At 38.2% G+C, this 17423-nt stretch overlaps 1 protein-coding gene across 1 annotated transcript in view; it reads right to left on the bottom strand.

Annotated features, from left to right (window-relative positions):
• The window catches only part of stx3b (syntaxin 3b), a 54944-nt gene that overhangs the window by 1485 nt on the left and 36036 nt on the right, over positions 1–17423 (bottom strand). The window contains 3 exon segments of the mRNA NM_200543.1: positions 1628–1719; positions 6056–6166; positions 11156–11290. Of these exon segments, the coding sequence (NP_956837.1) occupies positions 1633–1719; positions 6056–6166; positions 11156–11290 (333 nt within the window). The 3' untranslated portion in view covers positions 1628–1632.

Genomic DNA, 17423 nt, shown 5'->3' with positions numbered 1-17423 from the left:
TTCAGTAATGCCCTATTATGTGTTTATATGTAATTATTTGTTTCATATTGGTTTTATTTTCATTAGTTTCAAGGTGTTTTCTCACCCCTTTAATAAATTCTAAAGCATGGAGCCAAAATAAATTTACATGGGATTTACATTGCCAATCTAAATTGCAAATAAATCCTAAGCTACTGTACATTATATGATACAATCAGACTTCTGGTAAGCAAAATGTAAAAAAAAAAAAAAGAAAAAAAGAGAGAATGATTTTTATTTACTGCCATTGTGTAATAATATGTAATCAGTCACATAATCCAAAAAGTGTAACTGTAATCTGATTTACATTTTATGGCAACACTTTAAAGGGATTGTTCACCCAGAACTGAATTCGCACTTCAGTTGTTTAAAACCAGTTTCAGTTGCTTTTTTTCTATTGAACACAAAGGAAGATATTTTAAAGACGGCTGAAAACCTGTAACAATTCAGACTTCCATAGTATTTTTCCTACCATGGAAGTCAATGGTTACAGCAGGGGTGTCCAAACATCGGCCAGTGTCCTGCACAGTTTAACTCCTTCAACGCACCATCCTGGAAGTTTCTAGTATACCTAGAAAGAGCTTGATTAGCTAGTTCAGGTGTGTTTAATAGGTGGTTGGACTCAAAATATGCAGGACACCGGCCCTCCAGGACAGAGTATGGACACTCCTGAGTTACAGGTTTTCAGCTTTCTTCAAAATATCTTTTCTTTTTTTAGTGTTTAACAGAAGAAACTCATAATGGTTTGGAACCACTTGAGGAAGAGTAAATGGTGAGCACATTTGAATTTTGGGGTGAGCTTTCCCTTTAAGACTGCCTTCAGTGGAAAAGCCATTTCAACATAAAACACTGCTCCTCAATGATATAGTAAAATACTAACTATAAATTTTTGGTCATTGTAATATTACTTTAATAATAAAAAGAATAATATTAAATGCTCAAATGCCAGTATATAGCTGTTGTAACCCTGTAACAATTACTAAAACAGTTAATATATGGTCCTCTTTTAACAAATTTGCATAAAGGTGTTTGTATATATGCCTTTCCTGTCGTAAAAGTGCATTTAATAACTCTTGTTAATAACTAAAATTGGAAAAATGTGTGTAATATATTTATGTGTAAATTGATAATCATGTGCCCTCTGCTCCGTTTTCTTTTTATTATTATTTAATTTCTTCTTTTCTTAATTAATCCTTTTTGTTAAGGAATTTGAAGGGATTTTGTTGTATAAAAAGTGGTACATGCTGGTTCTTGTTGATAAAGCAAAAAAAAAAAAACCTGTAACAATCATAGCAATTTTAGCATCAAGCCTTTTTCTGTACACAACTAAAATGATCAGTTAGGTAATTCAATCATATTTTTAAATGCGGTTGTCACACGTGAAACATCACATGGTGTACGTAGCCACAGAAAAGTTAACATCAATACAAAAACCCCCAACAGAATTAAGTTGGTTGTATCCCAAAGAGACCCCAAAGCCCAACATCTTTAACATCTGAGCGGAAGACTAGAGAAGACCAACTAATATCCAGAGCTCAAAGTCTGGATAATACACTAACACCAGACCCATTTCCCAGATGTTAGACTCGTTCCTCTAAAATGTACTCACCGGTATCATCTTTGCAGACCTACAGATAAACCCACTATCAACGCAATAATGGCCAAAATCACCAAAACCACAGACACTATAATAATAATTTTCTGTGAAGAAACACACAGATAACACACTGTTATAGCACTTACTTTAACTATTTAAGTAACAATTAATACAGACACAAATCTGGACCAAAAAACAATCTCTGGATGGAAAATCTTCAATGACATTCATTACATGCAAGCACAGAAAGAAAGAAGGAAAGCAAGAAAGAAGGAAAGAAAGAAAATACTTTGCACTGCTTTGAATAATTTGCGTATTCATAAGCTTTTTTGGGCACTCTACAGGGTTGCAACAACTCGAGGCTGTAATAATGAGTAAAAGATGAGTATTTCCCAATGTTGGGTTGCGGCTGAAAGGGCATCCGCTGCGTAAAACATATGCCAGAATAGTTTGCAGTTCTTTTCTCTGTGGCGACCTCTGATAAATCAGAGACTAAGCCGAAGGAAAAGGAACAAATGACGAGAATTTTCTCTAAAGGAGTATCCCTTAAAATACATAAGGGAAAGTACATAAAACTTCTGTCATGCCAATTTAAACTCATTCTCAATAGCTTCAAACCCAAAGCAAGATTTTAGATTATTATGCACAAACGTACACAGATGAGGCTTTCACAATAAACAACTGTGAATTAAGCAATTGCTGTTGGTTTAAATAGCAATATATGCTCTCGTGTGGTGCTCAATAGTGGTGTAACGGATCACAAATCTCACAGTTCGGATCACAGTATGTTTTTTTTTGTCACAAATCGGACTATTTTTTGGATCAGCCAAAAAAGAGAGGAGACAAATGTAACTAGCTTTCCATTACATATTTTTAAAAAAAAATAAAAATGAAGTAATAATCATCTGCATAAAAATAAATTGTAAAATATTCAGCACTGTGGAAAATTCCCTGTTACTATTACTGATGCTAATAACGCTAAATGTAGAAATCTAACATTATCATTTGTACAACCCATATTTATTTGAGTCTCATTTTTAATAAATGCGTCAGTTATTCACTCTTACAACTTCATGTTTCATTGCTAGATGGATCATTTTTGAAGAATTATTCAGTGACATATTTTTGATGGTTGCTTGTCACCAACTATTGGTTAAACAATGTAATTGCTCCCAACTAGTAATGTGAGATACTACTGATTTCCTATCCGATCCAATACCAAGTAGAGGGAAATTAAAGTATGTAACAAGTAGAGTACACATTTTACTCCAAGATGAACTATTGCAGACATTTTGGTCATTTCATATTTTATTACTTATTTCATAACCAAAGTTCTAAAAAATTTGTTTTAAGAATTCAGGGAACTGCCATTGTTTTATCACTGTCACATAAACCCAAGCCACCAAAATACAGCCACATCACCATATTTTCTCCCTCTGTACCTGGATAGTGCCTGCCTACTGCACCTGGGGACTCTAAAAGCAATGTCTGTTTCGCCCTAGCAGCACCTGTGCCTCTCCTTTCCTCCATTTCTGACCGCCCAGTGATGACATTGTCATATTCTATCTTGTGATTTATATGTAGATGTTTGATTAGGTTTGTGGTATTACCACAGTATCTCACTGTTTTGTTAGACGTGTCACATATCGCATCGTTTGAGTTTATGGAAGTGAAGTAGCTCCACACATAACTTCACTTGCAGTCACCCATCCAACGACAGCGTGACTGAACAACATGTGCCAGCGGACTGAGTGGCTAGCTAGTGTGCTCTGCATTTGTACATTGCCATTAGGGTTGTAACAATATACCGGTATGACGGTTTACCACGATTTGAACTTGCACGATTATCATACCATGAACAATTGCATATCAACGGTTTTAACCCTTAAAGACCGAGACAGCCGCCCGCGGCTAAAAATAAGTATTGCTCTTAAATGTTTAATAACTTTTGATCCGCTGATCCGATTCATACAATTCAAAGATTGGCATAAAGAAGAGAATCTCAGCTTTCCAGTGCTGTATCACATAACATTCGCGGACAACGCTGATTTGACAACGCTGATTTGACAAAGAAACGCTCGTCACTGTGTCTCCGGACAAATCAGACATGATACATTGATGCATTGTCCCTCCTCCATGCCCAGATTGGTTCAAACTCGCTATATCACAACCAATAAGCATAGGTTTCGCTTTTGTTTGTGGACCAAGCTTTTTGAACAACACGGAATGAGAGAAAGGCATACATTTATGCGCGGCTAAATAAAACGCAAAAAAAAAAGTTTTGCATGAAATAATTCTCATACTAAGTACTTTTGCATGCACAGCAGCACAGAAACATGACAAAACAGTGACACAGCAATGACGAACTGCTGCTCTTGCTGTTTTCAAAAGACGCAAATGAAGATGCAGCTGTTTGTCTGCATTGCAGACAACCATATCCAAATCCATATCGATAGACAACCATATCCATGCTGGCACATAAAACCTAAGGATGTTCCATATTAAATCTAGTTTCGTTATGTAACTATTTATAGTATAGTAAATATTTATATCTATTTTTTACTGAGGATTTGCACCATGTTTATTTGGACTTTATTTGGACTTTGACACATTATTTATTATTTTCTTATTTTTATTTGTTCATTGTAAGTGGTGTTGTTTATAGTAACTAAAAATATATTATTTGGAAAAAGTCAAATTTGCTTCACTGTTCTATTATTTTGTAACATTTGTAACATACCGTATACCGCGAAACCGTCAAACCGTGGTATTGTTTTAGACGATTATCATACCGTGAAAAATTCATACCGTTACAACCCTAATTGCCATATTACGCATATGACTTGGCAGGCGGAAGAACAAGTAGTTCCGTCTAAGTTGGCATTATTCAGATAAACTAGGGTAATTGTGGTTACTTTCCGCTGTATTTCTATTTCCAATAAACTACATATTTGCTCCAATTTACTGAAATATCAATGTTTTGATAAGTTAATCGATTTTAGAACATACAAAGCTGGTATAGGAGATATCAATATTTTAGTATCGATCCGCACATCACTACTGCCTACAACTTTCATTTTTGAGCGTTGTTAAATGCATATGAGAGTGATTGTGATCTTTACCATAAACATCAGTGGTTTTATCTAAACTATGAACTGTTATCCCAGTACTTTTGTGTTATTTGACTGTTGGTAACTTCAAAACTAACTCAAAACACTAAATACTGAATCTCTTTCTTGATTTTTGCGTTTTTCAATTACAGATTTGAATGCAGCGATTCGAAAGATTAATAAACATATGCAAATCACCATCTACCGCAACCTACCACATAAGCGACCACAACTTCTTCCGTCATAATTATATTTTATAGGAAAGCTTACATGCTTTCATACATGTGATTTGATGACTGCGATCGTTACAAATTTAGGATTAATCTACAAGTAAAAAAAATTATTAATCCATGGGTCACGTGTGTTCCAACCTGTGGGTTGTGATTCATACTAATCACAGATCAACCATGATCTGTTATACCTCCAGTACTCATAAGGAGTACCAGATTTACTTTTTTGATACTACATTTTGGACTGCCTTGGAGTTGAAGCTGTTCTGATAAATTGGCAAATCCCACATCCACCGATCTATATACAATATGTTCTACCCTGGAAGCATTTTTACGTTTGTTTTATTTATTTAGCTATTTATTATTAATAATAATGAAATGTTTGTGTGTCCTCATTGTAACTGGCCCCTGAACATGCAAGCATAAGCACATGCCTATGAATAAATCCAGTTCATATTAGTGTTGGAAAATTTCCAGGTTCTCCTGTTTACCCTACTATACATCATGTGTTTTTTGTATATCTGTATCAATACAAGTTAAACTTCTTACTAAAGTAACTAGCACTAGATACCATCATAATTTTTCCACACAGTACACCACAGAGCATCTGTGTGTATTGTCAAGTTTGTTAAACATTATTCTTGCTATTAATATGTCCTGAAAGGGGAATATATGTGGCTTGTTTTGAAATTACCTGCTGAGATTCTTTGAAATCCTGTAATGGGAAGTTTCAGGGCGTATCAGGATTAGTAATAATCACTTTGTTTGTTTGTGTGTGACGTCAGTGTGTTCAGACACAGTAGGGAGAGGCTTTGGGAACGGGTGGGACAGACGGACGAGGCTTCATATTTATCTTGAACTCACACGCCGAGCCTCCTGCTGAAATTTAGCTGCTTTCTTAGTGTCAGCAACGGCTCGCTCCACGAAACCCACTGACTGGTCCATGTTGTTCTCGATCCTTTCAATCATGCCACCCTTTGATGGATTTTGGGTGATGAAGAGAGAAGCGAAAAGAGGAAACGGGGGAAGAAAAAAGGAAGAGAAAGACAGCAGAAGCCACAAAGACTAATGTCAGACAGAGCATCAGGTGAACTTCGTACCTTCCGGGCTTTACTCTGATACCTGACTGCTTTCTTGGTTTCATCCCTTGCGGCTTCAACGTGATCGACTGCTTTACCCACATTCACCTCAATGTTATCAACCATGTTGCCCTGAAACATATAAAACAAACACAATGATGATTTCTGTACCCTTAAAGAAGATGTACACCCATAGCACAGGGCAAGTTTACTTAACTATTTCAATACTTAAAAATTATATTTTTACAATAACAAGTTAATCAGCAGGACAACCTATATATTGTGACAAGTTCAACCGTATTTTTGCTGGGTAATGACTAGGGCCAGACAGAATCTGCAGACAATGTTTGCTATATCTGTGGGGAAATTTGTAAAAAATCTGCGGATTTATGGGGAATGATTTTGGGAGTATCATAACTAAAAACGTAATATATGGAATAAAAAATAATACCTTTTTAACATTTATTTAAGGTTTACAATGCAAATCCAATTAGATCCACTTATTTGGTAAACAAAGCAAGTCTCTCATGTAATATCTCTACTAAAAGGCAGAACATATTACATTACAAACGGCATTGTAAATAAATAATATGAACATTTTAAAATTACTATTATTATATCACAATACTTTTAGTGAAAGAACTTTAAAACCTGAATAAATATAAATTTAAACACATTTACACATGTAAATACATAGACAAAATGATGGGCTAAAAATCTGCGGACTTCTGCATGTGCAGATTCTGTGTGGGCCTAGTAATAACTGATGACACGTTTGAAGTACTTGACTTTAGCTGTATGAAAACTGATGTTTACACTTTTTGATTATTCCCTTTTTACCTTGTTTTAAAAATTCTGGTAATTTGGATCACTAGTAAACAAGGAGGACGTGGTGCATTAATCCTTCTCTTCTATACACTTTTAACCACTTTTCTAATTGCTTTCATTAGAAAGTCTATGGGTGGGTGTATGGCTGTTTGTGTACTCAGACTATGTACAGGAAACAGAGAGTGAAATTCAATGTCTTTTAAGACCTTTTTTAAGACTCTTTCCATACAAGACATAATAACCACTTTTTAACTGGAAACACTGGCAAAATTTTAACTTACAGTATATTTATTAAATATTAATGTAAGAAACTAATCCAAAACAAAAACATTATTCATATACTGAATAAACCAATTAAATCTAGCGAATTCAGCAGGTTGGCGCCTATAAAGTAGCAGAAATAATGGTGTTGCCTTGGTTACTGCAGTAAACAAAGCAGCATGATGTTAAATATAGCAGGATTTAATTGATTTCATAAACTACACAGCATCCTGACATTCGCAGATTTAATTAGGCAAACTTTAGCATACATCGCATAATCAAAATGATGTCAAATTTAATACCTTGCAAAATAGTATTTTAGTCTTTTTAATACTTTTAAATGGCCTTAAATTTCTCTAAATTAATATATCAACTTTTAATACTTTTTAAGACCCTGCATATACCCTGTTTCTGATCTTTTGATGTTTTCTGTGAGGTTAGTAGTCAGAGAATAATGGCTCATTTTCACTGAGAAGTACAGTTCAGTTCAGTACGATATGATATGATGAAGACTTTTTTTAATTTCCACTGTCAAAGCTATGAAAATAGCAAACAGTACCAGTTTTTTGGCAACCTTTTTCGTAAGAGTTCCTGATACAACAGCTCGGCACTAAAAGTGTGGCGTTAGACTCACTGCTGAATGGTTTTGGTCTACAGAGAAATGTCACCAGAGCATGCAACAAACAAGGGATAGACAACACAGGAAGTGCCATTTTAACTAATAACACAATGACGGTACACAGCAATGAACTATATTCAAACAAAGCTTGTCGACTATTTGCAAAAAAACAGTTACATGCCAAGAAGCAAGAACATGATCTGCTGTATGTCCTCTATAGTTGTTTATGAAGCCATTCATACGCCATGTCTAAAAACGTGTAAAACATCAAAAGCCTTTTTCCACAACCTCTGGAAGTGGTTGAAAATGGACAAGCACAAAATGTTTTAGACCAAGTTTATACCTGAATTTAGCATCTTTCACTTGTAATCGATCAATAAAAACAATGCTAAGATGATAGATAAACACTGCCTTAGTGTCTCTGTTGACTATTAGTGATTTTGGAATAGGGGTGGGGGAAATATTGATACAGCGCAGATTGACAAAAGTTTCCACAGCAACACTATGGCCATAGTGATATATTGCCAATATGGTATTTAACTATTTGGTTTAATTAAAAAAATCTCTTTTTTTACAGTCTAGATGTTGAGAGCTTTCTAGTGAGCAGGGTAACCTTCAGCATGCAGTAAGTTAATGAAATAAAGATTGGTGTCATCCCTAAGAGGTTCATATTACATAGGAAATGTTTATGCTTTATTTTACCACATTAGTCCCAAGATAGCAGATACAACATGTCTTCTTCCAGGGAGCCAAAATGGCAGAATGTGAAGAAAAAAGGTAAAAAATAGCAATATATCCCAGAATAATTTAATATCCTTAAAACTGCAATACTATTTTATTGTGACACAAGTATTATGTAAATTATGCATCGTGGGAAATCTGGTTATTTACTTTTTTAACGAAAGAGAGTCTATTGTGTCTATCTATTTACAGATAAAAAATCGTTGTCTCTACCTTCTTTAAACATAAGAGTATTAGTTGACTGTGAGGTTAGGGTTAGTAAAATAAGTTGACATGTATTTGCAAAGTTACTGTACTTATAGTCAGTAAAATGACTGTCAAGGGACAATTTAAATGCATTTTTAGCAGAAATCAGCAGTCAAGCCAAACAACTCTTCCCCAATTTACTGAATGAAACAAGTGTGACATTCCAGAACAGGGTCATAAACAAAATCAACTTATAAGAGAAATACCACAGTCTTACCTTTCAGTTTGTCTCCATAGCAAGCAGTTAATAAGCAAAATAGTTTGGTCAACAAGGTATCAGACCTCTAAAGATCATGTGGATTTATTATATTATTTTAGCTCTTCTCCAAAACCTAGTGAACTGCTTCAGTGGTTACAGACTACATAGAAAGAAACCCAGCTGAAACGGAAATAATAAGTAATTTATTTTAATAAGATATTAATTTTTGATTTGAAACATGCCTCATGAGCAGCAACCTAGTAGTTAATGGTCACTTATGCTTGAATTCTTTATTTTTTAGTCTTTTGAATGATATTTTCACACATATTCAGCAAGGATGCATTACGTTGATTAAAAGTGACCGTAAATATATTTTTATTATAACAAATATTATAAATAAGTTCTTTTTAAAATCAAGTAAAGAATCACAGGTAACACTTTACAATAAAAGTATAAAAAATAATAATCTATTAATATGTAAACTAAACATTAGTATGAATTAATGATATTTTAAGGCACGCGCTAACCATGAACTAACTTTAACTACATAAGCCGTGAATAATGGCTACCTTAATTACTTGTTAGTACATGATTGTTTGTTAATTAATGCATTAATTACAACATAACTTTATGCATAATTTAACCATCATGAACTCATGAGCTGTTCATATATAATTACGTCATGACTTTACTTGGAGAGACACATCATTATTAACCCATTGATAACGACTCATGAACTCCTTATGCACGTCCGTCTAGTGCATTTACACTGAATAACAATAGAAGAGTGTTCTGTCAACATCAACAACTTAAATACAGGAGTTCATGAGTAGATAAGGATAAGTTATTGGTGATGTGCCCCTCCGAGTAAAGTCATGACATAATTATACATTAACAGCTCAGGAGTTTATGATGGTTACATTTACTGTAGCTTAAACTTAAATGTTATTTAATACATTAATTAACAACATGTACCAACAAGTAATTAAGGTAGCCATTACTCATACATGAACTCATACATGAAGTTTTAACTCATTTTGCACCTTAACTCATCATTAATTCATAATAAAGCCATGTTTAGTTTACATATTAATACATCATCATTCATATACTGTTATTGTAAAGTGTCACAGAATCACGAAATATGTTTCCACAAAATGTTAAACAGCAACTGTTTGTCTAATTTATATAGTGACTTCTTAAGAATCGTGTGACCCCAAAGACTTATTTACACACAAAATATTTATTTATGCACAAAATATTTATGACAGTGCTTTTATTTCATAAAGACTGGAGTAATAGTGCTAATAATTCTGCTAGGCATCAAATGGATAAAAAAAAGATTTTAAATAAAAGTTTTATAATATTTTGTAATTAAATAAATACATTAAGAGACTTATAAAAAATAGCATATATTTAAATATCAAAATAAACTTGAAGGGCTAATTCACCCATTAATGAAAATTCTACCATCATTTACTCTGCCATGACTTGTGTCAAACCATTTTTATTTTTGCTCTATTGAACACAAAAGATTTTTCCATATTTATTTTTTCTACTATGGATGTCAATGGTTACAGGTTTCCAACATTCTTCAAAATATCTTAATTTTTGTTCAACAGAAAAAAAAACCTCAATTGGTTTGGAACAAGTCAATGGTTAGTAAATGTTAACAGAGTTGTCATTTTTTTGGTGAACTATCCCATTAAATATAGAATAAATACTAAAAGCAACTGCAATGTTGCATTAGTTATGACCATTCATTGACTCTTTTAAAGCAATATAATTGTAACTTTTAATGGAGCTTTTATCCTACCAATGATCCTTCAAATGTCAACCAGACAGGCAGCTCACAGGGTTTCGGAAGAGCCATAGTCTTTAGTTATTTTAAACAAATGATGCATTATGATGTAATGGGTGAATCTTATTTGTCATCGAATTATGTAAATGAATGAGAGGAAAAGTGAAGGGAAGGAAAAGTCATTGTAAACACAGAGAGCACTCACGTGTGAAAGAAGGGGCTGATGGAAAGTCACTCCAACCAGTTGCACATAACTTAGCGAGCATCAGAGCGAGTTTGAACAAGGAAGAATGGAGAAAAAGATGCTAGAGACAGAGAGGAAAAGGAAGAGACAGAAATGCGTGACGATGAAAGGGAAGTTGAAAAACACAGGCAGTATGAAAGGACGGAAAACAAATAGTGCTTGTGATGAAAGATGGAATTTACCTGGCTCTCCACTAGCATGGCGATGTCCACAAACATGTCGTGCAGCTCCTTTATGCTGCTCTCCAGACGCACAATGTCTTTGTGACGTGCTTCGATCTCGCTCAGTGCTTGTTTGGAGATCCCTGAATCCACAATCTATAACACAAACAGCAGACCGATCGGGGGGCATTCTTCATACACTCAAAAAATTATGTTTGCTGTTTGTTCAAACTACTTTTACAACTGCTTTACTTCTTTACTATATTTATTATGTGCTTAAACAATACAATTCGTAAGGTTTTTTTTGAGACAACTCAATTCTTTTATGTTCAATCCACTTAAATTTGTCAAAATGAGTTAACTTAATTCCTTCATGTTAACACATTACAAATTGATTGTGTTAAAACCCAGCATTTTCTACAGCGTATGTGGATTAGTAAGCTGGGTTTAACTGTTGATGGTTTGACAGGATCCAGGAGAGCTCGAAACTCATGTTGTCATTGCAACATGCCCGTAAGCTCAAACTTTCTTGGCAGTAGGGTTATTTCATACAAAGACTTTTTTGTACAATAAATTTATTACTTTTTTCAGTTTTCATGTAACAAAAGATTACACAGTTAAAGGATAATGATCATGTAGACACAGCAAACATTTTACACCCTATTCTCCCTCACAAAAAAAAAGAACAAAAAAAGGTGGAGGTATGTTTAAATCAAGTAAAGAGTGCTTCTCAAGTCTATGTTTAGACCATGATACTACCCTACTCCCACAGAGCTTGTTCTTGTTGTAGCAGACTGCCAACATTTACATTGATACAAATTCATTTCAAGCAAAGATGACACTGAAAGCATGCATCAACTTCTGATATTTTCAGTAACACTTTAGACACAAAGTTAATGCATTTATTTATTAACATGATCAAACAATGGACAATACATTTATCATAGCATTTATTCATCCTTGTTAAGGTCAGTCAATGAAAATTAATTCATGTTGCCCGAAATAGCATTAACAAATTCATTAGTAAATAAATGATGAACTACAATTAAGAAATGCTGTACAAGCATTAATCATGCAGGTAAATAAATTAACTATCATTAACTTTGTGTCCCATATTGAAAAATGTTACTGTATTTCCTAACAAGAGCACAGTGTTTAGTAAATTGGGAAAAATAACAATATTGTAAAATAATTTGAACATTAAAAAGACATTTTACATACAAATGAAAACTTTTAAAAGATTCTGCCTCAACTTTAGTACAAGTTCTATAATATAATACAATATAAAATAAAATAAAATAAAATAATATAATATAATATTATATAATATAATATAATATAATATAATTTTATATAATAATATAAAATAATATTTTTTTTGTGAAAGAATAATATAATTTTCTAATTAAGAAGGGGTGATGGGAGATTGGGGCCAACTTTAACAGTAATGTTAGTTTGTGTAATATATACAGTTCTTTAGTGAATCAAACTTATCTATTTATTTAAATTACATTACTAATGGGTGCAACTATGCATTCACAATGACATGAACCGTTACAAGGGTGGTCAAATGTATATTTATATAATCTATTATTTTACATATTATATTATTATTATTTAAGTTACAGATCAGAGAAAACTATTTGGCACTATTAAAATGTAACGGTTGCAGGTTTGTGCGCTCTTCCGGAATGTCTGTGTGATCATGTGGGTTTGTTTTGCTTTTGTGGCCCACGTGTGTTGTTTTGGTCACGTGGCCTTACGTCACTCCGCTGGATTGATTTTTCGCCAGCTGATATACATCATCGTGACTATATAAGTGCTACGTGTTTAATGTTCATTGTCAGTTCGTTACATGTGCTCATGTGTGTCTTTCTGTCTGTGCTCAGGACCGTGAGGAGTTTCTGCTAGAGCGTGATTTCCTGTTTGATTCCTGTCCTGTTCCCCTAGCCTTAGCACCTCACTCTTTTGTTACACCTGCCTTTTTGAGTTTGACTGTGTTTAATAAATTCCTTTGTTCACTCGCTATTGGATCTACCCGAACATTTATTTGAACGTGACAAAACGAACTGACCTTTACCATGGATCCAGCGAGTACTTCACAGATATCGGAGTTCCTTACTGCTAGCAATGCCAGGATTGATCGCCAGGACGAGGCTTTAGCCACGACTGCACAGGCTATCCAGGCCTTGGTTGGTCAGGTGTCATTACTGACTACTCAGGTCCAACAGCTGATTTCCGGAACAACACAAGGGGAGCCTGCACCAGCTCCGGAGGTGATACCTGCGCCGGTGACTGCCAGTGCTAACGTGGGCGTTGGTCGCTCAGTTGAGCCTCGCCTTCCTCCGCCGACCTGCTATGCTGGGGAGCCTCACTTATGCCGGTCCTTCTTATCCAAATGCTCCCTGTACTTCTCCCTGCAGCCATCTTTGTTTTCCTCAGAGCAGTCCAAGGTGGCGTTCATCATCACCCTCCTTTCAGGAAGGGCGGCTCAATGGGGAACCACAGCATGGGAGAAGAAATTACCCTGTTGTTCTTCGTTCGACCTGTTCTCAAAGGAACTAAAAAAGGTCTTTGATCGGGCCGCCTCTGGGAGAGAGGCCGCTCGAGTCCTCGCTGAGCTCCGCCAGGGGAATCGGAGCGTGGCGGACTATTCCATTGAGTTCCGCACTTTGGCTGCTGAATCCGGCTGGAACGCGGAGGCTCAATGGGACATGTTCCTTCATGGCCTTTCGGATCGTCTTCAGGACGAGATCTACTCCCTAGATCTTCCCAAGACCCTCGACGAGCTAGTGGATTTGGCCATCCGGGTGGACTCCAGACTGCTTCGCCGTGAGAGTCGCATGCGGCAAAACAGGTTTCCGGATCCTGTCCCTGACTCGCCGGTCTCGCCGATGGCACCGGAAGTTGGGAGCGTTGACCCGGAACCTATGCAGTTGGGCAGATCCCGCTTGTCCGTAGAGGAGAAGCGCCGGCGAAGAACGGAGGGACTCTGTCTTTACTGCGGTGGGGCGGGGCATCGGGTGGCTTCCTGTCCCGTAAAAGTCAACACCCATCAGTAGGTAAGGGGTTACTGATGGGTGAAATTAATTTGGACAAATCCTCTACGTCTGCCACAATACTGCCCGTCTCTTTATCATGGGGTTCCGGAACTCAAGAAACACAGGCGCTCGTCGATTCCGGGGCGGAGGGAAACTTCATTGACTCTAGTTTCGCTTTCAGTTTTAAACTTCCGGTTATTGCACTGTCACAACCCATTGCAGTACGCGCACTCAGCGGACTTTTCCCACTATGACTCACTCCACTAAACCCATAAAGCTGATCACGTCTGGAAATCATGTTGAACACATTTCATTTTTTTTAACAGACTGTTCTAACACACCAGTGGTTTTAGGTCATCCTTGGTTAATTCTTCATAAGCCTCATATTAACTGGGGTCTTAATGCCATAGTTTCGTGGAGTGAGAACTGTCATCAGTCTTGTCTTTCGTCTGCTCGTTCTGCTGTTTCTTGTTCTGTGTTTCAGGAGGAGCGCATGGACCTGTCAAACGTGCCCAGTGAGTACCTCGACCTGAAGAGAGTGTTCAGTAAGTCTCGAGCTGCTTCTCTGCCTCCTCATCGTCCCTATGACTTTGCAATAGACTTATTGCCAGGTACGTCTCCGCCTAAAGGCAAGTTATACTTTCTTTCTATTCCTGAGAGGGAGGCCATGGAGAAATATATTTCTGATTCTCTAGCGGCCAAGATCATACGGCCCTCTTCTTCACCGGCGGGGGCGGGGTTTTTTTTCGTGAAAAAGAAGGATGGGTCTCTTAGACCCTGCATTGACTATCGAGGGCTGAACAGCATCATGGTGAAGAATACGTATCCTTTGCCGCTGATGTCTTCAGCGTTCGAGCGTCTGCAAGGGGCTTCGTTTTTCATGAAATTAGATCTCCGTAACGCATATCATTTGGTTCGCATGAAGCAGGGTCATGAGTGGAAAACCGCGTTTTTGACCCCCAGGGGGCATTTTGAATATTGTGTTCTTCCTTTTGGGCTTTCTAATGCTCCTGCGGTTTTCCAAGCACTCATAAATGACGTGTTGCGAGATATGATAGATCAGTTTATTTATGTCTACCTGGATGACATTCTGATTTTTTCTCGTTCTCTCCAGGAACATGTGCAGCACGTCAGGCGAGTGCTTCAGCGGCTGCTAGAGAATGGGCTTTTTGTCAAGGCGGAGAAATGCGTGTTCCATGCACAGTCTGTTCCCTTTCTAGGACACATTGTGTCAGTCGAGGGGGTGCGCATGGATCCAGAGAAAGTTCAGGCTGTGGTGAATTGGCCAATCCCCGAGTCTCCTAAGGCCCTGCAGAGATTTCTGGGCTTCGCTAATTTTTACCTGCGTTTTATTCGCAATTTCAGCCAGCTCGCCGCCCCTCTGACGTCCTTAACCTCCTCCAAAACTCCCTTCAGGTGGTCGATCGCAGCACAGGCTGCATTCTCCAATCTGAAGAGCCGCTTTGTTTCAGCTCCTATTTTAGTGACACCTGATCCCTCCCGGCAGTTTGTGGTGGAGGTTGACGCGTCAGAGGTGGGGGTGGGAGCTATCCTGTCCCAGCGCGCCGCCTCGGATGACAGAATTCATCCATGCGCGTTTTTCTCTCATCGATTATCTCCCGCAGAACGAAACTACGACATTGGTAATAGGGAGTTGTTGGCTGTCAAACTCGCTTTGGAGGAGTGGCGTCATTGGTTGGAGGGTTCGGGGGTTCCCTTTATCGTTTGGACCGATCATAAGAACCTCGAATACATCAGGTCCGCCAAACGACTCAGCTCCAGGCAGGCTCGGTGGGCATTATTTTTCGGACGTTTCGATTTTATCATCTCTTATCGGCCGGGTTCCAAAAACATCAAACCCGACGCGTTATCCCGTCTTTTTGATTCTTCCGAGCGCAATACGTCTCTTGAGCCCATCGTTCCCCAGAGGATTTGTATTTCTGCTGTGACATGGGAGATCGAGAGCAGGGTCCGCACAGCCCTGGATGGGGTAACGCCCCCGGCCGGATGCCCACCCAGTTGTTTGTTTGTGCCGGAGGGGATTCGGTCTGACGTCATTCGATGGGGACATTCCTCCAAAGTGGCTTGTCATCCGGGGGTGAGTCGTACATTATTTTTAGTTAAACAGCGATTCTGGTGGCCAGCTATGGCACGGGACATACGCGAGTTTGTTTTGGCCTGTTCCGTTTGTGCTGTTTCTAAGACTTCCAATCGCCCTCCTGCTGGACTCCTTCAGCCGCTGTCAGTGCCTTCGAGACCCTGGTCGCACATTTCGCTAGATTTCGTCACCGGGCTCCCGCCGTCTGGTGGCAATACGGCTGTTTTGACCGTTGTGGACCGGTTCTCGAAGGCAGCTCATTTTATTCCTCTGCCCAAATTACCCTCAGCCAGAGAGACAGCGGATGCTGTCATTAATCACGTCTTTCGCATTCATGGCCTCCCGACGGACGTGGTTTCTGACAGGGGGCCCCAGTTTGTCTCTAAATTTTGGAGAGAATTTTGTCATTTATTGGGAGCGACTGTAAGTCTTTCTTCTGGGTTTCATCCTCAGAGTAACGGACAAACTGAGAGGGCAAACCAAGATCTCGAGCGCATGTTACGTTGTTTGGTTTCCCAGAATCCCTTCTCATGGAGTCAGCAGCTCCCATGGGTGGAGTACGCACACAATTCATTACCAGTGTCGGCTAGGGGCCTTTCTCCGTTTCAGTGTAGTTTAGGTTACCAGCCACCAGCTTTTCCCAGTCTGGAATCCGAAGTCGCGGTCCCCTCCGCCCACGCCTTTGTCCAGAGGTGCCGACGCACTTGGAACAGGGCTAGGCAGACCCTCCTCCAAGTGGGTGCGCGCACCAAGGCTAAAGCCGATCGCCACCGGTCGAAGCCTCCCGTTTACGTCGTCGGTCAAAAAGTGTGGCTTTCAACTAAGAATATTCCCTTGCGTTCCGTATGTAATAAACTTGCACCCAAATTTATTGGCCCATTCACTGTCATCAAGATCATTAGTCCGGTGGCAGTCCGCCTCAAACTTCCTCCAGCGTACAGGAGAATTCATCCCGAGTTCCATGTTTCCAAATTAAAGCCCGTTTTTCATACGGCGATTAATCCGCCCACTCCGGTTCCCCCCCCGCCACGTCTCGTAGATGGGGAGACCGTTTATTCGGTTAAGCGCATTCTGGACTCAAGACGGAGGGGGCGAGGATTTCAGTACTTGGTGGACTGGGAAGGTTATGGTGCGGAGGAGAGAAGTTGGG

Source organism: Danio rerio, chromosome 14 (genome assembly GCF_049306965.1).
Source record: "Danio rerio strain Tuebingen ecotype United States chromosome 14, GRCz12tu, whole genome shotgun sequence".
In the NCBI taxonomy this organism is placed as follows: domain Eukaryota; kingdom Metazoa; phylum Chordata; class Actinopteri; order Cypriniformes; family Danionidae; genus Danio; species Danio rerio.
Note: the sequence above shows the minus strand (reverse complement) of the source record. Positions and strands in the feature narration are given on the sequence as shown.